The sequence below is a fragment of the Vulpes vulpes genome, chromosome 8 (genome assembly GCF_048418805.1).
Source record: "Vulpes vulpes isolate BD-2025 chromosome 8, VulVul3, whole genome shotgun sequence".
Lineage (NCBI taxonomy): Eukaryota > Metazoa > Chordata > Mammalia > Carnivora > Canidae > Vulpes > Vulpes vulpes.
The window spans coordinates 72,816,143-72,836,946 of NC_132787.1; the positions used below are offsets into that span (position 1 = coordinate 72,816,143).

At 51.0% G+C, this 20,804-nt stretch overlaps 1 protein-coding gene across 1 annotated transcript in view; it reads right to left on the reverse strand.

The window, feature by feature from the left end:
- Positions 1 to 514: 514 nt before the first annotated feature.
- Positions 515 to 20,804, reverse strand: part of POLR1A (RNA polymerase I subunit A) — a 71,604-nt gene continuing 51,314 nt past the window's right edge. The window contains exons 21-34 of the mRNA XM_025994403.2: positions 19,941 to 20,023; positions 18,622 to 18,787; positions 17,508 to 17,729; positions 16,434 to 16,648; positions 13,985 to 14,152; positions 12,907 to 13,042; positions 12,281 to 12,438; positions 7,414 to 7,540; positions 5,950 to 6,060; positions 4,792 to 5,088; positions 3,692 to 3,892; positions 2,392 to 2,509; positions 1,697 to 1,861; positions 515 to 1,358 (exon numbers count right to left, since the gene is read on the reverse strand). Of these exons, the coding sequence (XP_025850188.2) occupies positions 1,258 to 1,358; positions 1,697 to 1,861; positions 2,392 to 2,509; positions 3,692 to 3,892; positions 4,792 to 5,088; positions 5,950 to 6,060; positions 7,414 to 7,540; positions 12,281 to 12,438; positions 12,907 to 13,042; positions 13,985 to 14,152; positions 16,434 to 16,648; positions 17,508 to 17,729; positions 18,622 to 18,787; positions 19,941 to 20,023 (2,268 nt within the window). The 3' untranslated portion in view covers positions 515 to 1,257. The remainder of the gene's footprint in view (positions 1,359 to 1,696; positions 1,862 to 2,391; positions 2,510 to 3,691; positions 3,893 to 4,791; positions 5,089 to 5,949; positions 6,061 to 7,413; positions 7,541 to 12,280; positions 12,439 to 12,906; positions 13,043 to 13,984; positions 14,153 to 16,433; positions 16,649 to 17,507; positions 17,730 to 18,621; positions 18,788 to 19,940; positions 20,024 to 20,804) is intronic.

Sequence of the window (20,804 nt, forward strand, 5' to 3'; positions counted from 1 at the left end):
TTCTGCCTGTGCCCCTCAGAAGCTGCGCATATTCCCCTGTATCTGAGCCCTAGTCAACTGTTCCTGCTGCTTCCCCCATGTGGGCATAGGAGGCATAGGGTGGACCTGTCATGTGTCTGGAGGGAGCAGCATAGTCATTCTCCCCAAGCCACGCCTCCCTTCCCACCCCCCACACACGGCTCCTTCCCACTGGCTTCTACTCTCCTGGCCACAGGGCCAGAAGCTGGCTCAGGAAAAGGATGCAGCAGGGGCTGGCTGGGGTCGGAGGGGGAGGCTGCAGGGGCCAGGCTCTCCCCTACAGCCTTTAACAAGAACAGAAGAGACCCAAGACGTGACTGTGCTGAGAAATCACAGTCCTGGGCTCTCAAATCACAAACGCAAAAACCACAAACCAAGGGAAAAAAACAAAAAACCCAAGTCTCTTCAATTTTTTCCCCTCCAAATAGCTAGTTCCAGTGATGTTTATTACTCAGCCTGAGCTGGAATAACATTAGACAAAAATAGAAACAGCCTCTAGTTTTACAAAGCCTTTATACAAGTCCTCTGATTTTCTGTTCATGCCAGGGTCCCCTGCTGTGGTGCCAGAGGTCAAGGGAGGCCCAGATGAAGCAGGGCCCACAGAGAGGGTTGTGGGCCTCAACAGGGGGCTGAGAGAAGAGCCAGGGAAGATAAGCCAGGCCACTTGTTCAAACAGTCCAGCTGGTGACTCAGGGTTCTAAGTGTGGGGCTGAGCTGCTGGGGTCCCAGCCCAGGTACAGAAGTTGGGTGGGTAGAGGTGTGTGCTCAGCAGGCAAAAAGACTTGGGTGGAGACTCTATGGGAACTCTGCCCCTAGGAACTGATGTAGCTGGGAGAAGCAGGCCATGGGGCGACAGGCTCCAGGTTCCCACTCGAGAGCCCCCAGGGATCCTGCTTGTAGCCACTGGCTGCTCACAGCAACAGGACCTCACCTCCTTGCTTCAGAAGGTCACAAAGTGGAAGGGCGGGCCACCTCAGAGGGACTCAGGGGACTCAGTGAACCCTGCTCAGATCCTGAGACGGGGAAGGGCAAGGAATGCTGTCACTTTCCAGGTGAAGCTGGTCCAGCCCAGGTGCCAGCTGTTTTTTGAACCCCCAACATCACTGCTGTGCCTAGCACAGCCACTCTGAACTACCTGGGACTCTGTTCTCCCAGGCCTCTCATGTGACAGGCAGGCCCAGCCCTCCCCCAGGTCCTCCAGGTTATCCTCCAGGCTGGGCGGATGGTACACGGTAGCCACTATCTCAGCGGCTGCTTGAGCTCGAATAGGCCTGTCCCGCCCTTGACGACCTTCCCGACCATGAGGCAGGCAGAAGGGGACCTCAGTTCATCATGCGATCCTGGGAGACACAAGAGCCCTTGTTAAGTTGGGGAGGGAGAAGTTAGGGTGATGTCAGGGGCTCAACAGAGGCTGGGAAGATGGGGCATCTCAGAGGCCAGCAGGAGGTCCTGTGTCCTGGAGGCCAATGAGGTTTTGTGAGGTAGCACTGCTTGCAGAAAGTGAGCAAGGCCCTCCTCCCTTTCCTTCAAAAGGTAGAGGTGGCTTTCCCATCTACTGCTTGCTCTTCCTCCGTGAGATTCTAGGATTTTATTTGTGTGGAAGGAGTGTGGAAGGTGCCCAAGGGATGAACCTGTTTGCCCAGAGCAAACTTAGGAGACGGAAGCCAGGGGCACTGACCCATCATGGTGGCCTGCTTCAGAAACTGGAAGCTGGTCTCAAATGTCATCTGCTGCAGAGGGGAGGAGTTTGATCGGATCCCAAAGCGATTCAACGGCTTGTAAACGCCCTCGAAGCACATATAGTCAGCGACCAGGGAGAGATGGCGGGGATCGACCGCAATGCCTGTCACACGGGCAGCAACACGGGAAGGATTATGTAATGACAAGGAGACAGTTGGGACAGCATCACCTGACTCAAGCCAGGGCAGAGGCTCAGAGGTCAGACCTTCAGGCTCCATGTCCAGCTCAGTCACCTGCTCGCTTGGCTACTTAGCCCCCAACCTGGGCTGTGCAGCCCTCTCCCACCCCCATCCCTGGCCACCATCAGCACAGCCCACTCTCCATTTCTATCCACTAGCCCAGGAAACAAACTCTAGACTTGTGAGACATGAGAACCTAATGGCATGGTTTCACTTGGGAGCCAAAACCGTGAAGGCAGGCTGGGGCCACATCATCAGACAGGAGCTTCTTCAGAGGCTAGATGAGAAAACAAAAGTCAGGAGGGCCCTCAGTGATGGGACTGAAAACCTGTCCTCCCAGGTTGCTCTCATGGTGTCCCACAGGCCACATGCTCACTGTACCAACATTTTGGTTCCCCACAGGGCTGGCCCACCATGCAGGCATCTTCTGAGAGGTCTCCATAGCTCCTCTTACCGTACACGGCAAACACATCTCTGATTTCCTTCTCGATCACCCGCAGTGCGGCCTCAATGCCATACGTGCTGGCCATGGCATGGATGTCATTGGAATAGAGGCGGCTCAAGTCCAGAACCTAAGGGAGGAAGGAAGGGCTGAGTGGGAGGGCCTGGCCTTCTGCTCCCTTCCTTTGGCATGATCCACCCTGGCTGAGCTCCTTGTCTGGCAGTCAAGCACAGCTGATGAGGACATGGTGAGGTGGCCCAGGATTAGCAAAGGGGACAAGCGTAGGCAGAGCTACAGGTAGCCAGGCCCCAAGGTCTGTCTCGTTGTCACTACCAGAGCCCAGAGATAACTTGATACCTGCTTCAGGTTAACAGGAAGAAAAATATTTATTTAACAGACTTGTTTCCTAGGATTGAGACTTTCTTTGGTAGGTGAGGGAGGTTCTCTAGTAGACACTTAAATCCCTCTCCAGGACACATGGGGCAGCGATTGGGGAGCTCCGTGGGGGAAAGCCGGGTCTCATCAGAGGCCTGAAGCTCCAGTTCACCTATTCTGGGGCCCCCGAGGTGGCAGGTCACTACGGCAGGTCATCCCCACAGGACATGGTGGAGACCCTGGGCTTGTTTAAACAAACCCCATGAGCCTGACAGAGCTCACCCTGCCAGGGGCTGAGTCTTAGGAGGTATAAGCCCACCCTGCTCTGTCCTCAGGGAAGTATCAGTGAAAGGCTCCAGGGCAGCAAGGACCTTTGTAAGGCAGCTGCTATGGGAGGAGAAATGTTCCAGGAAGGGAGAACTTTGTCAGCGGGGTGCAGACCTAGGAGAGTGAACTATAGGGATCCTAGCACTTCAGTATTCTCTGGGGAAACACCAATGCCTGGGCGCTGAGAGCATCTCAGAAGGTTCTGAGAGACACAATGTGGGAGAATGAAGAAATAGCTTAGATGGATGGACAGACATGCTGCTGGAGCAGGTGGGACACAGCACACTGGGTGGCTGGTCTGGGCCACTTCTGCTCCCAGGGTCTCCTTTAACAGATGAAATGAGCAGCTCCCAAGCCAGTAACTCAGCAACTGTTTCTTACAGATCTACTTTGGGGAGGTTTTAATTTTAAGGAAAAAAAATACAGCCAAATTAGTTTGAGAAACCCTGGGACAGATAAAATTAAGCTGGTTTCTTTACCTCAAGTCATAACTAGGCTAATGTGCATGTGGATGGATCCCCAAGAAGAAGGCCCAGGGATGGCTGCAAGGCCCTGAGCCAGTAAGGACCTCATTCTCAGCCAGCAGACAACCTGGAGGTGGGACAGGTACCTCAGCGTATTTGAACAGCTCTGGCAGGTTGATTCCTTCTGTGTTTAAGACAAGCTCCTTCTCATTCTTCTTGTTGGTGGTTTCATTCAGGAGGCATCTTGTGATGCCCTTAGTTGCATAGACAACAGCACTCTGGGCCAAGGACATTACCAGAGAGGTCATGTCAAAGTTAATCTTCATCAGAGGGAGCTTCACTGTCACCTGCAAGAGGAGGGAGATTTGTGCCTGGGGCGGGGGCCACCCTGTAGCCCCAAGAGGGAGGCAGAGCCCTGTCCCCCCACCTCCAATGGTTCCCCAGGCAATGCCTTCAAAGTTTGCTTAGCAAACAAGCTTGCTTGGCTGGGGGCAGGAGGCCCTGTAGGGGCAGGCTGGGTGTGTAGGTGGGTGTGTACACATGAACACTGGATGGCTAACAGACTGCACACAGAGCAGCCATCTCCAGTCACCCAGATGAAGGTGCAAATAGTGGAGTGACACCTTCACAGATGCTGGTGAAAATCCTATCTACTCAACAGTGCCCTCAATAGCCTTTCAATCACCACAAAGTGTCACATTGGTCATTTCATTATGTGTAACCTGCTCAATGACTCTTATCCACGTTGCCCTTTGGGAACCACTGGACTTGATCAAAGCAAAGAACAAAAACATCAGTCTGTGTGTAGCTGTGCAGGCATCCTAACTGGCCCGCCTTTAAGGGAACCCCAAAGGTGGTGACTGCAACTCTGAAGTTGGTGACCAGAGGCCATGGGTGTGAGGAACCAGCACACTCCCGCTGGCCTCCACAACAACTCTGGGGTACTGGAAACGAAACGAGGTGAGAGATTTAAAAGTATCCACAGGGCCCGGCCAATCAGACTCACATATACACACTGTTCTGGAAGAGTCAGAAAGAACTGGCCCACTAGGGGTTTGAGTCACATGTGTACGGCAAGGAAATGGGCAGAGGGTCCACAGCTGTCACCAGATTCTTTAAGGGATGTGGGACTATGAGAAACTGCAACCCACCACCATAGGCCCAGCAGGCCCCAGTGGGCCAGCACTGGGGGAGCTCAGCAGCAGGCCCCTTGCTGGAGGCTCTGCTGGGGTGGTATGGCACTGACCTGGCACCACAGGCTCTCCTCAGTGTCGTACTGGTAGTCCTCAATGAATGGGTGGGACTCGCGCACAGCCTGGACCCGGCGCTCCTTGGCTTCAGCTCCCTGGGGCTCCCTGTTCTGGGTGGATTTCCGGGGCTGTGTGAGGGGGACGGCAGGTGGCGAGTCCTCGGGGCCGGAGCCCACCTCTTCATCTTGCTCCTGGGCCTTGTGAGCACTGTTCCCAGAGATGTGCTCTTCCTCCTGCATGTCCTCATCCTCGTTCTCCTCCTCAACCTCCTCCTCCTCGCTCTCATAATCGACCTGGCAGGGGAAGAAGTACAGTCTGTGTCACCTGAATCCCCACACGTGTCTGGACTTAGTCTGCAGAACAAGCACCCCGCAGACACCTTATCTGTGTTTTTTAAAAAATTTGAGAGAGAGAAAGAGAGAGAGAAAGAAAGAGCAAGCAAGCATGTGCACACGAACAGGGGAAGGGGCAGAGGGAGAAGCAGGCTCCCCACTGAGCAAGGAGCCCAACAGGGGCCTTATGTGACTGGCCCCAGCCAAGCTGCTACTCCCTGGGCCGCCTTCTGTCTTGGCAGCCCCTCCCCTATGAATGCTATGCTGGCCCCTCAGTCCCAACTCCCAACACCCTTCCACTTTCCACGAGCGCCCTCTTGCCTGTCAATTTACTCTAAACTGCCCTCTGTCCTAGCAGCAGTCATGAGATTGGCTTTTTTTTTTTTTTTTTTTTTTAAGATTTGAGAGACAGAGCAAGCAGGCAGAGGGAGAGAGAGATCTCAAGCAGATCCCCACTGAGTGTGGCGTGGGGCTCAATCTCACAACCATGAGATCATGACCTGAGCCAAAACCAAGAGTCAGAAGCTTACCTGACTGATCCACCCACCGCCCCCACGTGACTTACTTTCATTGTAAAAATAAGAGGCAGCCTGACTTCATGTCCTTGCAAAAGCCTCTAGGTCCCTGAATGTGATTCAGTATAGAGCCAAAGGGCAGCCCTGGGATGGCCCCTGCCCAATTCCTGCCCTGTGAGCTTTATCTTCCCCACTGAGAAGTGTGCTGGGCAGGCCATATTTGCTTCAAGGTTCCTAATGGGTTCCAGAGGGATGTGTTGACAGAGGGATGTGACCACAGCCCCTTGACCCCGGCCAGTCCCCTCACCTCCTCTTCTTGCTTCTCCTTGCGTTTGGCATCAGAGGCATCAGCGTCTCCCTCCTCAGCTTCAGCGTCCACAATGGGCCCCTCCTCTTCCTCATCGCCTTCCCGTTCTCCCTGTGATTTGAGGATGAGGAAGAAGACTGGTTCTAATACCCAGTGCTTGGTGAATCCATCTCTCTACCCATCCATCCTCCTTTTCATCCAATCAGTAACCTATCTGCCTGCCTCCATTTATTATACTATCCATCTATTTATTTTACTTCTACCTGCCACCCTCCTAACCACCCATCTCCCTACCCATCCTCCTAGCCAAACCATACATTCAATCCATGCTCTGGGCCAGCCCTGCATTCCCTGCCTCCTTCTCTTCAAGCTTCATTTTCACACGTATCACTCGTAAAATCTTGCTTTAAAAAACACTAAAAAAAAGTGACAAGGCTTTCCAAGTCATTAAAAAAATGGTATAAAATATTGTTCCAAATATTTTTGTTGTAGGTGGAGATGAAGAGAGAGGATTGGCCTGGTGGTACTACTATATTAAAAACCAATTATTTACACCTTCTAGCCTTGGCTCCTAATTTCTTGTAGACTTCTTCCAGGTGCCTTAAGGATAGACTGAATAGCCTTTCAAAGACCATCCATCCCCATCTGTGTTCAATTAGCCAACTGGTAGACCTCCCGGGCCAAAGATCTAGTATTCTCTCTGGCCTGGGAAAGTCTGTCATTTTAGGGGTGAAGAGAAAGGCTCAGAGACAGGAGCTGACATAGCTGAGGCCCTAGAGCAAGGTAGAGGCAGTACCAAGTCCTCACTACAGCCCTCCCAGCCCCCCCACCAGGCTGTCTGCATTGGCACTTGCTAAACTATTGCTATGTAGCCCTACAAGCCAGTGCTGGCTCAGATGACACTAGGCAACCTGCTCCCACACTGCCCCTCTGTCTCCTGGCAGGTGAAGTATCATCATTCCTGGACTATTTTGCCCTCCAATGGCTTCTCCCCGGTTCCTTCCATTTTTATTCCTATAGCCTAAATTTCCTGCTTCCAAATGCCTCTCTTAGTTCCTGCCAGTACTCTACAGCCTCACTTCACCCAGCCCAGGGAAGTCAAGGGCAGAGCAACATGAAACCAGAAAAAGAATTAGAAAGCCCAGTGGGTACCAATACTTTGAGCCTATTCTCAGCATAAAAATCACTTACAGAGTGGTCCTTGAGAGCAGACAGATGGATGACCCTGGGCCCTTACCCAAGGCCAGTCAGACTTGTTATCTAGCAACCCCATTGTGGCTCTGTCAGCATGGCAGATAAATGATAAGGTACAAGGAAAGAGGGGCCAAAACCATGAAGGGGCTTGAGGTGTGCTGAAAATAATCTCAGAGCCTTCCTAGGACAGAAGACTAAGGCCCTAAGTAGCCACCCTATAGGCTTCCCAGCCCTGGGACTCTCTCCTGTGCTGTCCCCTGGGGGACTCACCCGATTCCTCTCCGACTCCCCAGAGTTGTCTAGATCCCGCTGGGTAGCTCTCCGAGTGTTAACACTTCTGAAAGCTGAAGCTTTATTATTCTTCTTTCTGAGGGATTCCATCAGAATTTTAAAGAACCTAAAGTGAGAAGAAAACCACACAGCCCCATTCAGGACCAGCATCTCTACTCTCTAGGATGTTTTGTCCAGGGGACTCACAGCCATCTAGGACAGTGTCAGGGATTTACACATGAGATAGATACAGCGTCTCCTCTCAGCTCACTTCCCTCACCCTCTTGCTGTTTCTGAAAGGCACAGAGCAAGGCACACTTGCTTCACAGCCCAGCAGGCCTGGTCTGAACCTATGTCCTGCCACTCCTCAAGTGTATGGCTTTCGGCATGAGAGTCTCCTGAGCTTTAACTCCCTCATCTGTAAGATGTAGGTATGGATATGTACTAGGCAGTCATGTTTTAAGGCTTAGAAATGACCCCCTGCCCAATAATTGTCACAAGGCCTGGCAAAGTGGGTGGTCCGTAAGCAAAGTTGCTAGCACAACTGTGGCTGATGTCTGACGAGGACCACAGACTCTATAGCAGGAGAGGGGAGTCTGGTCCAGGACTAGAACTGTTCCCCCGCCTGCCCTCGCAGCATCTCTAGAAAGTAGCACGGCTTGGGCCTGACAACTCCTGTCTCCTTGGGGCAGGAGCCCCGATAATTTGATGGAAGAACTAAGATGTGCAAGAGTTCATCAGAGTTTTGAAGGGCAATGATGACTTACTTTGTGGCCATAAATCATGTTGACAGGTTGGAACCAAACCAATTTAAAAGAACCAACTTGCATCAGAGCCTAGGGGGCCTTTCCTGGCCCCTCACCTTTCTTCTGACTTTCCTATTTTTAAGCTCCTTTAAGGCCTCACCCTGCCCTCTGCCCCCTGCTTCTTTTTTCACAGAATCTCTTGCCTGTCTTCTTCTTCAGGCCAGAACAGCATGCCAAAATGGATTGCTTTTTTTTTTTTTGGATTGCTTTTAATTATATTAAGTATCAGTTCCTCAGCCAGCCAGCCATCTTGTGCTGTCTCAGTGCCTATGATGTGTGTATCATGTGCCCTGGGAGCAAAGCAAGGATGAAAATACAGGAGTGCAGTCTTAATTTAAGCAGGCAGGTCAAATATTTACTATTTTGCTTATTAACAGCAAAAGACTACTGTTCACTCTCCTTGTTTTTATTTTTTTAACTTTTTAAAGTTGTGCATGGTTTGCTGAGGTTTCTGCCTTGGGCAGAAAAGTCTCCTCAGCCACCAATCCAGGGAAGAACCTGGTCACCAAGCACTGAGGATGGGGACAAGGGCCACATGAAGGAAGGCCAGCCTTGACTTGAGAAGATACAAACTGAGAAGAGGGGGTGAACGAGACGTTTCTGGAAGGCCAGGCTCGGGTTCAAATCTGCTTTCAGCCAAAACTGGAGAGGAGGGCCTCAATCTCATCTGTACAATGGGACATTCCCACCCTGACTCAAGCCTATCACATAGTGAGAGGAAATGGGATAGATGGGGATGTGGAAGCCGTAGGCCTGCTGCCTCTCTGCCCCCCAGCTACTTTGGGGCTGCTGCTCTGACTCCACTCTCTAGGCTAGTAGCTTTGCGGCTGGCCAGTGTCACCTCTCCAAGGCTCCTCCCTGCAGCCCTCCACAACTGGCCCCACCCCCAAATACTCACCTGCTCCTACCTGCCCTGATGCATCCTCTGGGCTCTTGCCCAAGCCATTTGCTCTGCCAGCAATCTCCCCAGCTCCTCTACCTGTTGGAGCTGCACCCAACCCCCAAGGATGCATTTGTGTGCAGATGGAATTTCCCAAGGAGACCTTCCCTAATCTCCCCTTGCTGGGAATCCCTTCTGCCTGGCCTGCCTCTTTTAGTGAACAAGATTGCTAGAGAACATGAGAGGTGAGAAAGCAGAATGAACCCTGACCACTGAGTAGCTGACATGTGACTAGTGTGCCAGAGTCCTCCCGAGGGCAGTTTGCCCTTCTGTGGTTTTGCCAAGAACAAGGGAACTGAAGGCCCACAATGGCTGCTCTGTGAGGTTTTGCTATTTATCAGAATGTGGCAACCAAAAAGGAACAGGAGGGATAGGCTACAGGGAAACTTCCCATTCCACATAAATAGTTGCAAATAGACTATGACCCTTGGGTGTTTCCAAGAGTGCCTTGGCAACAGCTCCGCCACCTGCTGCTTGCAACGTCGATTCAAAGAAGCTGTAATTGCACACTGCCAGCTTGGTTGTTTCATGTCTGGGGACAGGAGGCCAGAGCTTAGCACTTGACTCCTAGCTCAGTGCTCTTTCTACTTCACCACCCCAAACCACCTTCCAGATGATTTAAACATCCAAAGTGACAGATTTCAGTACAAATATTTACAGAACTTCAAGGCTTATACACCTCCATCTAGAGAAGTGCCTCTGTGTTTTCTTTCCTTCTCCAATCTACTGTCAAAATAGTCTCATGATCCAATAGCTGGGAGAAGAAAGAGGAGGAGAGAGAAAGGGCAGGGGAGAAGAGAAAAGGCAGGGGAGGAGGTGAGGGACAGGAAGGGAGAAAAGGTGTGGGGCGGCGTGGTAGGAGGTGTACTGTCACTCTTAGGGAGCACACTGACATTTCCCTATGGTCTGTAAGAGGTCTTCATGTGGCTGCTGTGCTGCCCAAGCCTGTCAAGGATAGCCCAAACCACAGCCCAGTTCACACATTACTCCTTCTCTCATTTTTGGCCCAATCTGCTTGAGTCGCAGAGTAGCTCCACCAAGAGCCACCGCACATGGCTTTGTTTCTCACAGCTTTCCAAGTACAGAAGCAAAACACAAACTAGGAGCTGAAAAAGTATTTCACGTCTGAGAAGCCAGGCCTTTCAAGAAAAAATTTTTAACAGGTGATGGATTTTTCAATTCCCTGAGATAATGTAAGTAAAAAGACCTCTCAGGACAGCCTAGCACATGCCTCATGCTGACCTACCTGCTTGGCAGGTGAAAGCCCAAGGTGACTAGAAACGGGGCAGACCATGCACCTTAGCCTGCTCTTGGTAATTCTCAGGAGGCCATGTGATCCTAATTCCCATTTCTCAAAAAAAGGTTGCCTGGCCAGCACAAATATGCAGTGCTCTTAGGAGTTCTGTTCCTCCACATTAATTAATGAGCCAGCAGGCTGGAAACATGTCTCTTATGACATGGCCCAGCATCACAAGAACACTGGATCTGCCTGGTAAAAGGAACCATCTCCACCTAGGCAGATGGCAATGCATGTGTTCCCCAAGGCCCAGCCAGCAACAAATTCACCCAGGCTCACACAAACTGGGGACAGGACCTGCCAAGAGGTAGTCCCTTTCCAAGGGGATGGGTTCACAACCACGCTCTCCCACCACAGTACCCACCATCCTGACCGCCACGTGTTTGGAGGAGGGCTGGCCTGAAGCCAGCTCACATATTCAGGTGAGAGAGAAAAAGAGGGCCAATGGCAGAGCAGGTGACTTTTCTGGCCACATTACATCCATGACTCAACTTTGAACGGGTATCACTCAGTGAAGGTTGGGGGGATGACTGAACCAGCGGGCTCTGCCTCTACTCTGCCCCATTGGTTCTCCATTTCAGTGAGGCTCAGAGAAGTCCTGAGAGCTAGTCTAGATTAAAGGCAGTGGTTGGTGAAACAGGCTCCTGCTGACAGACAAGATCTATTTGGGTGTTACCAAGTTTCTGAAGATATATGAATTAGTTGCTGGTATTTAAAAATTAGGAAACTTCTTATTCATAAAGGCAAAATCAAGCAACCAAATAGCCAAAAACAGAAGAAAAAAAAATGGGAGGAGAGGCTTTCTTTTTTTTTTATTTTTGAATCAGAACATTTGGCCACCTTGACCCACATTCCTGTCCCCCTAAGGCAGATTCTGCACTCTCCAGCCTGTTGGGGGCCTCCTTACTTGCTTCACTGGCCAGTTATCTGCAGGGCCCTGCAGCCATTTGAGTTTGTGTGGCATGATCTAGGGTCAGCTGGTCAGTCAGAAGTTTCACTGGCTCTTCCTGGCATACCCCAGCACTGGTATGCCCACCACCCTACTCCTGTGTACTCAGCACATGGCCTGTACTTTTTTTTTTTTTTTAAAGACTTATTTTTATTTATTTATGATAGACATAGAGAGAGAGAGAGAGGCAGAGACACAGGCAGAGGGAGAAGCAGGCTCCATGCCAGGAGCCTGACGCGGGACTCGATCCTGGGACTCCAGGATCGCGCCCTGGGCCAAAGGCAGGTGCGAAACCGCTGAGCCACCCAGGGATCCCAGCCTGTACTTTTTAAATGCCCATAAGAAACTTACACTTGAGAGAAAAGGATGTTCATTCTCCCTACCAGAAGGGAACCAGAATTTCTCTGTAAGAAGCTGCAGGGAACCCAGCTACAGAACAGGGGTTTAGTTTAAAAGCAGCATGCCATTGGACTCAAACACAATATAAATGTATTAGTAACCACATAATGCAGCCTGGAACATCTTGTCAAAAATCACCGCGTGCTGGCCTGCCCTCATAGTAGCACCACTGTGACAGAGCTCCATCCTCCTTCCGGCACACATACTTCCGCATCTTAGAGCCTCCACAGCCGAGAAGACAAGATTCCTCAGCCAGAGAGAAGCAAAGTTTGAGAATGGTGTATGGTTAATGTAGTCACACCCACAAGCCAGATTAGGAATGAGGTGTCTAAATTAGGCTACAGGGCCTGCTGTTTTCCCAGATCTTTCCCTTGAAGGACCCATTTAGACAAATGCACTGAATCTCTAGGAGGCCTGCGGCCTGGACACTCAAGGCCCATGACAAAACTAAACAATAAATGTACCCAAGTCCTCACCTTGTTTCCATGAAGTGCAGGATGTCCTCAGGTCTCAGGCACTTCTCCTGCTGGTAATATGCATGTGGCAGGAACTGAAACCGCAACTGGTACACCTGAAACTTGTCCTGTTTTTCTCCAATACAGAAGGACTCTTGGACGTCAATTTTTTCCAACACCTTGAACCAGGTGGACAGAGAGAACCCAACTTGCCTCAGTTCCAGAGGACTGCACATGCCAAGAGGGTTTTGAAATCCAAGGGTTTAAGGGGGTAGGAGCAGGGGCCACAGGCCAAAACCCCAAAGAAACCCCACTGAGCTCTGCCAGTGTGAATCCTTAAGGGACAGGGACCCACAGCTAGTAGGTCACCTCCAGAGGATGGCAAGACTGCAGGCAGCAGACTCCAGCAGCACCAGTAAGCTACTGCAGGAAGCATTTTTAAGGCACTCGATAATGATGCAGAACTGATGATTACTTTTAAAGCTTACTGGTTCATCCCTGCTTAGCACCTGGCAGAGGAAGCTTTTCCCTCATCTGTGGGAGTCTGAACCCAGAGTCTGAACAGTCAGCAAATTCTGTTCTTCACAGATGAGAGATGCAGGAAAATGCCTCCACCCAGGGTGCAGCCAGGCCCAACAGACAATTACCTCCCCTAAGCATACTCTGGTGAGTTGCTTCTTCAGACTTTTCACTCTCTTCAGTGCTTTCTTGGTGTTGAACACAGGCACGCTCATCATGGGGGTCTTGATATTGGCACTGGCCACCATGAGAATCTCCCTCAACCTATCACAGAACAAGGGCACATCATAAGAGATATCCAGATTCCCTATTTGTGTGAGGTCTTTCTTATCAAGATGTCAGGGCTCTTCTAGGATCTGAGAAGCCTTGGGATCTTGCAAGGAAATACGGTGGATCAGTAAGTCCCAGCTCTGGCCCACTGCATGACAGGAAGTGACCCTCATGTCAGTTTTCTCCAGGGGAGCATGGGTTCTTTCCTCAAGGACAGACTAGTATTCTTGTTTCCTATCACCTCAGCCTTGCATACACTAGATGCTTACTAAGAGCTTACGGAATACATGAGAGATATGGGTGGGGATGGGTAAAGCATCTGCAGTGCTCCTAGTGTGTGCAGGCACCATCATGCTCCTAGCCTTGCCTGTGAGCTCTGTCAGCCCACAGAGCCCAAGTGCATGGTAGGCCCTGGCCTCCTCCCTTCCACAGGTCGAGGATCCTGAGGTTAGGGAAGCTGAGGAATCCAAGTCTCTCTGCCAGAAAGTGGCAGGGCCAGGTACTGAATGCAGGTGGGTCTCCACTCTTTCTTTGTGGCCATCATCCTGTAGATGCAGACACTTACCTGAAGGGCCACTGTGGTTCACATTCTAGGTGAATGGTGCCCCTCGAGTTAGGTAACCAGTGTGCATGGGGCTTGTTAACCATATCTGTTCCTGAGTTCTGACCCTAGGAGTGCAACTTCATAAACATCCCAGGTAACTGATAGAGGAATTGGCAAAGGGATAAACAGAGATTCTAAGAGGCCTAGGCACTGATTGAGCCACAGAAACCAGTTGGGTTCCAGAAAGTCCAACCCTAATCTCCATTTTTGATGAGATGCCCACTTCCTTCCTTCCCACTATTTCTCTGTCTCACTTACTCTCAATTAAATGACTTCTCCCCAGGAGTGGGCTTAGGACAGACCCCACCCTATGCACCCCTGCAGCCCCACACCTTGGAATGCCCAGGGTGACATTCATCTCGCCTCTGCCAGCAAAGTGGAAGGTGTTCAGGGTCATCTGTGTGGAGGGCTCTCCAATGCTCTGGGCAGCCAGCAGGCCCACAGCCTCACCCGGGTCACATAGCGAGCGCTGCCACTTCAGCTGCAGTAGAGTCCTCAACCTGAAATGGGGCAGAGGGTGGCAGGGGTTAGGAGTGCAGACAACACCTGTCTATCTGTTAGGAGCTGTCAACGTCACCCAAAACCAGGGTGCATGGCACTATCAGCTCACCTTCTTTCTGGGCTTGTTATTTCTAGGTAAATGGTCCTTCTTCTAATCCTTAAAATCCCATTACTGACCCTAGGATGACCTAAATTACACAGTATAGATCCCAGCTAGGTGGCTAAAGCTCTAGATGTCCGTGCTCAGACTGTTCACACTTGCCCAGAGAATGTCACATGTCTACTCTGCACCAGTCACCATGAGTGCCCTTAGCAGTGAGAAATTCTGAGCCTGCTATTCATGTTTTCCTTTGTTAATTCCCTTTTCCCCACCTCCCACTGTATAAACTAGGAAGAGGTTCACCAAAGCAATTATGGGGATAGGGCTGGGGAGGAAGGGGAGTATTTGTTTTCTTAATTGGTGCAAATGGCTGCAGGTTACTTGGGTAGCATGCATGCTCTACAGTTTTGTGATTTATTCACCATTCTTCCTATGAAAGCTAGCTCTTTTAAAACAGCCACAGGAATACTGCATATTATCGCAGCAGCCATGGAACAAGGAAGGGGCTCAACCCACATAGACAAAATGCACGTACTAGAGAAAGTGGTAATGCTACATTTCTAAGCAAGTGCTTTTTAAAAGTCAGACTTTTCTCTGGGGCACCTGGGAAGCTTAGTTGGCTGAGCGTCTTGACTCTTGATTTCAGCTCAGGTCATGGATCTCAGGGTCATGAGATCACGCCCTGCATCGGGTTCTGTGCTCAGAGGGGAGTCTGCTTGAGACTCTCTCCCTGTCTCTGCCTCTTCCCCTGCTCATGTGCACTCTCTCTAAATAAATTAATTAAATCTCAGAAAGAAAAAAAAAAGTCAGACTTTTCTCTAACCTGCTGTGTCATCTCTCCCAGTTACTTCAAACCGCTGAGGTCTGGGTACCTGTCAGTATTCCTGACAGAGGAGTACCTCCAGAACTTTGGAGTTTCACCCTGAGCTTGTTGCTTGTTAACAAGTCCCCTGGGAGAGCCACTGAGGCAGCACTGCCTCCCAACTTGGCCCTGCAAACCCAAGTGACACTCCCCAGAGCTAAACTCTCCCACTCCTCCTGCAGTGCCACTGCCCATCCTTCTGAAGGTAAACAGCCAGTGTCCTGAGCTGCAGGGAGGCAGGTGAAGGGGCCGAAGGGGCCATAGTTCTGGCGATAAGTCCAAAAAGCCTAGCCAGCGCAAGGAAACCTACTCAATGTTTCATTACAAGGTGCTAAAGCAGGTGCACCCTGACATCGGTATCTCTTCCAAGGCCATGAGCATCATGAACTCGTTTGTGAACAAGGTGTCTGAATGGCTGGCAAGGCTGCCCGGCTGGCCCAGTACTCAGGCTGAACCACAATGACATCCCGGGAGGTCCAGACAGCGGTATGTCTGCTGCCGCCTGGGTAGCTGGCCAAGCACACCATATCTGAGGGCACCAAGGCTGTCACCAAGTACACCAGCTCTAAGTGACCCAGGGCCTTCCATTAATAAAGAGTGAGCTGTTCCACCCCTCAAAAAAAAAAAAAAAAAATCCGTACTTTTGAGGTCTTCCAGCTCTGTAGGCCAGGCTCAGTGAGCTGAGTGCAAAGGATCCCGTGACTAGGGGACTGCTCCAATACAAACCCCACAACAGCCATTCCTTGGAGACACTTTTGATGTTTTAATCCAATGTGGCTCGGTGCTGGTACATGCCTGGCTTCCCATCTACCCAGATTACAGGATTTTCCTATTTATTGATGAGCAAGTCACAAGTCCAAGCTGAGGACTACACGTGGTCCTTCATTCCTAAGATTTCAGAATCCAAAGCTCGGAGAACACCAGGAAGTTAGATCCAACCCTTCCTGAGTGGCTGAGCCATGGTATTATAGGGCCATGAATGATTTGCCCTGGGTCAGAGCTAGAAGCTACTGAATAGTGAGCAGATTCCCTGCTTCTCACTTAGCCATGGCTGTCACGCCAAACTTGAGAGAGGTCATTTCTGCAGTTCCCATCCAGCAGAGCATTGTTTTCTGTCTTGGCCTAGGCAGGGAGTTCACTCCTGTTCTTGCCTGTCCTAGAGCCCTCTGGGCCTGCAAGGTGTCTTTTGTTTTACTTCCCTCCCTCCTGCTGGAGGCTCAAACCCAGGAGGCTGCCCTCCCTTCTGGAGTGGGTGAGGAAGGGTCCGAGAGGCAGATCCTCCCTCTGTGCATGTCCTGTAACAAGTCAGTGTCATTACCTGTCTAGAGAAAGCTCTGATTTCTTGTAACTCTTCTCTGCTTGAGCTGCCCACTCGAGACTGTAGTCATCCACCTTTTTTTCAAATGTTTCTGACACCGATGCAAAATAGATGTCTGGGCGCCAGACAGCCAGAGTTGGGTCAGGACAGGGAGCTGCCTTCTTCTGGTATTTCCTTCGACTCTGCTCATCTAACTCACCCCACATCTTCAAGATCTGAAAGGAAGTACAGGCCTCAGCCACATGGGAGGAAACCAGGAAGGGGCTTGTCTTCCTGGGGACATCCAGCAGGATAAGGAAGATCACAGGCACTGGCTCCAAATCAGAGTACGGAAGGAGAAAGAACCAGACCACAACAAGAAATCCACCTCAACCTTCAGGACAGGGGTGAACAGAATCCATTGCAGCAAGTACTTCCTGACCATGACTTTCTAAGCTCCTCATTCTGGCACATTCTAACATAGGCGGGGCGACCACAAAAGTTACTATTCACACTGGAATTCTTTTAGAGTCGAATGGGGAACTGTCATTAATAATGCTAGCATAAAAGGCAAAGCCAGGACCTCCCTAGGCCAACCAGGACCTGCCTGCCCCTCATCCAGGCTTTCACATACTTGATGCCCCAAAGCTATCCCACACTAACTGCTTCAAAGTGCTTCCCCTGCGCCTCCTTGCTGCCAGCTGTGCTTCCTGAATGGGAGGGCTCAGCAGCAGAGGGGGAGATGGGAGAGAGTGAATCTGGGCATTTATCCACCACCCTCTCTAAGAAGCCTCCCTACTGCCCACAGCCAGTCTCTCCACTTCTGGTGGCTGCTCTCCCTGTTCCTGCCCACCTGCAGTTGTAAGGACAAGTTACCATCCCTACTCAGTTTCCCCAAACCCTGCCCACACCTTTGTAAAGTAGTCCCCTTCTTAAATTCTCATTTGAGAAATCTGTTTCCATTTGTTTCCTAACAGCGAATAAAGCCAGATTATACAATCACACCCACTGTTAGGAAACTAACCTGTTTCCTCCCAACCCTGACTGAGACCTCTATGCTCCAGGCACTGGGGACACAGCCACCCCTCAAGTCACCTGGTGCGTCCCAAGGCTGCGGCCATTCTGGTTCCCATCCTCAAGATTCAAGGCTTTCACAGCTGCCTGAATTTTCTGTGAATAATTCAAGAAGGCGCCTTTTCTCTGCAAGGCATTGGAATGCTTGTTTTGCCATTTTTTGATGGCTCTGAAGTGACGGAGAGCTTTTTGGGGATCTGCTCTGGATAAAACTTCATGAAGATACTTCGATTTCATTATCACCTAAACAAACAAACCACACACACACAAGACCAAAGAGATGAGGGCATGACACAAAAGCCATGTCACACAACCTCCCAGGACCAAGATGGTCGGTATGGGCCCCTCATAACGCCTCTTAGAAGGGCTGGGCACCCACTGCTGACCAGGGCCCTCGCTGTGTATCCTGGATTTGGGAGCTAGGGGTTTCAGGAGCTGTAGGGATAACAGGGGAGACCAGCACATTCAGCACCCCTCCAGAACCCAGTGGGGCTTCTAGGGAGAGAGGAGGAGAGGAAGTGACGTCAAAGCTCTGGGACAGGTGCAAGGATGCAAAGGAGTCAGCACTGCAGTGCAATCTTCAACTCTGCCATCTGCTATGTGGCCATGGGCAGATCATGATGGCTTTGGTATCTGAGTGCAAAACGTGCTGACTACTCAGTCAATGGTGACAGGCATTTCTGAGGCAGTAAGGTATGGTGGTATGAACACCACCAGTCTGTTTCAGATAGGCCTGGGTGTAGACACAAGCTCTGCCATACACCAGCTAGTCATGATACGCTACTGCTCCCCTCAGCTGTAAGATGGACAGAAGAACACCCACTTCCTCAGGTTGTGGTGAGGACAGAAGTAGTGTCCACGATGTACCTTAGCTTAGGGCCCGGCATGTGACAAATGACCCAGATGGCAGCTGTTGTTCTGGAGGCACATGGGCCTTTCTGATGTCTTGGGCAATCAAAGTCCCCATACCGGTTGTGGAAATGTCAAGTGTGTCAAAGCACTGGATGGTGCTTTCTAACCTTTCCCACTTGGCTTTTCAACAGCTCTATTCCTGCATGGCAAAGCTCAGGGTGTGAGGCCCATGGCGCAGCTCCGGGCCCCACTCCCCACCACGCACCAGGGCTAGGCATACTACCTTATAGTTGCTGGCGAGGAAGGGAAACTGCTTGGGCTGCAGGAACTGCGTCTTCGGGATGTCCAGGCCATCCTCCCCGTACAGAAACTGTACCACGCTGCCATCGCTGTCGCGGACTGTCAAATCATACTGGACGACCAGCCCCTCCAAGTGCTTGATAATACATCTGTACAGAGACCAGGGCAGTGGACAGTGGAAAGGGGAACTGCTGTTCTGCAGGCAGCCAAGCAAGGCTCCAAAGCCCCAGGCTCCAAGCTACAGCAGCTTGGGGCCAGCAGCTGCACTTCCTGATGCTTCTTTGGGAGGAGGAAGCTGCAGACATGTGAACGAAAGCCTAGTTGCCACTGCTTGGCCCTTGCTCTCACGTCCAGCCCCAGCAGCTGGGACTGCTGCCTGCCTTTTGGCTGGCTGCCTCAAAGAGCTCTGCCTCCCTGGGCAGATGTTATCCAAGTTCCCAGAGAACGGGATTTAAAAGCAGGCCTGAAAGGCATGGGTATTTCTTTTTGCCATCTTCTCCATTTCCTACCACCACTTCTATCAGCACACGTTCTCTGGGCTCATGAAGAACCACGACCCACAGGATGCCTGGGTGGCTCAGCAGTTGAGCACCTGCCTTTGGCTGAGGGCATGATCCTGGAGTCCCGAGATAGAGTCCCGCATCGGGCTCCCTGCATGGAGCCTGCTTCTCCTTTTGCCTATGTCTCTGCCTCTCTCTGTGTCTCTCATGAACAAATAAATAAAATCTTAAAAAAAAAAAAAAAAATCCATGCATGACCCAAACCCCCCAAGGCAGAGCTTCTCAATGCTGCATTCCAAGGGAGGGGAGGCCGGGGCACAGGGATCTGCCGTCCTGTCCTACCGGTCACTCTGGAGTCAGGCCTTGTTCAGGTTTAAGCTTCATTCCCCTCCCCCTTGCCCAAACAGGTCAATTAGAGGGGCTACTTCTTCCCTTTCCTCTCAGCAAGGACAGAAAACCAGCAGGTCTGGGCCTGGCATCCTCTCTGCACTGTCCCAGATGCTGAGCCTTCCCAAGGCAGATGAGCTCCTCACTGCTCAAGGCCTTTCCCTGGATTCATAACTCCACCCCAGGGAGGCAGGGGTGGGAGGGGAGTGGTGCGTTTGCAGAACACAGGGGCTCTCCACAGAAACTTCTGAGCTCATGCTCTATCAATCTGTTAGAAGGGGAAGAATATCTGCTATTTTCTGTTTCAGGCCACTCATGGCAGTTTTTTAAAAGTTTTTTCATCCAAAGGGACTGTAAGTGAACTGTCAATGACAGCATAAAAGATGACAGAGGTGACAGAGAAGGTGCTTTTTACCTTTGGAGATAGCCGGAGCGACTGGTCTTCACAGCAGTGTCCACTAGACCCTCTCGCCCTGCCATGCAGTGAAAGAAGAACTCCTGTGGGAGAGATGGGGCCGAGACCCAGAGGTGGCAGTGAGGACAGGGTGCTTCCTGAAGGGTGGCACAGGCTAACCCTGCCAGCAGCCATGTCTGATCTCCTACGGTCCTTGGCTCTGACAGGCCCAATGGTCCATTGACTTCACCCTCCCCCAGGGTTACCTTTGACTTTCCTTGCCTGAGACCAGAGGGGCAAGTGGATTCTGTGTACAAGAGCCAGGAGCACCCTACCAGCACTCATGCGTTCCACCTGCAACATTTTACCCCATGCCCTACATCCCACTTTCCAAATGGAAACAGTGCTGGGGCCTCATCACTCTTCCATTCAGCCCACATCCCTGAATTCTGCCCCCAACAGTGTCACCAGAGACACACATTGTTTTCTAAACATTTTAATTCATATATACTAAGAAACACACTTGCAACAGTAGTCAGCAAATGTATAGACACACACACATGCACAGAAGACAGAAAACTCACAGAACTTTATGAAACTAACCCATCCCTTACTCAGATGCTTTTTTTCATCACTCTGTTCTGTTTTCAAAGAAATGCCAGTCCCTATTATAGTGATTTCATGATTCCTAGGGGGTCATAATCAGAGTTTAAAAAGTTCTGGTCTCTAACATCTCTCCTCCATCCTTTGCCAGAGGCCATGGGTGATCACTGGAGAGCCCATCCATGTGGGTCTCAAGACCCCTTGGAGCAGTCAGTGGCCTTGAAACAAAGGGCCGATCCTTATCACAACGTGGTCTTAGTTGTCTGATCTTGCAGAGATGCA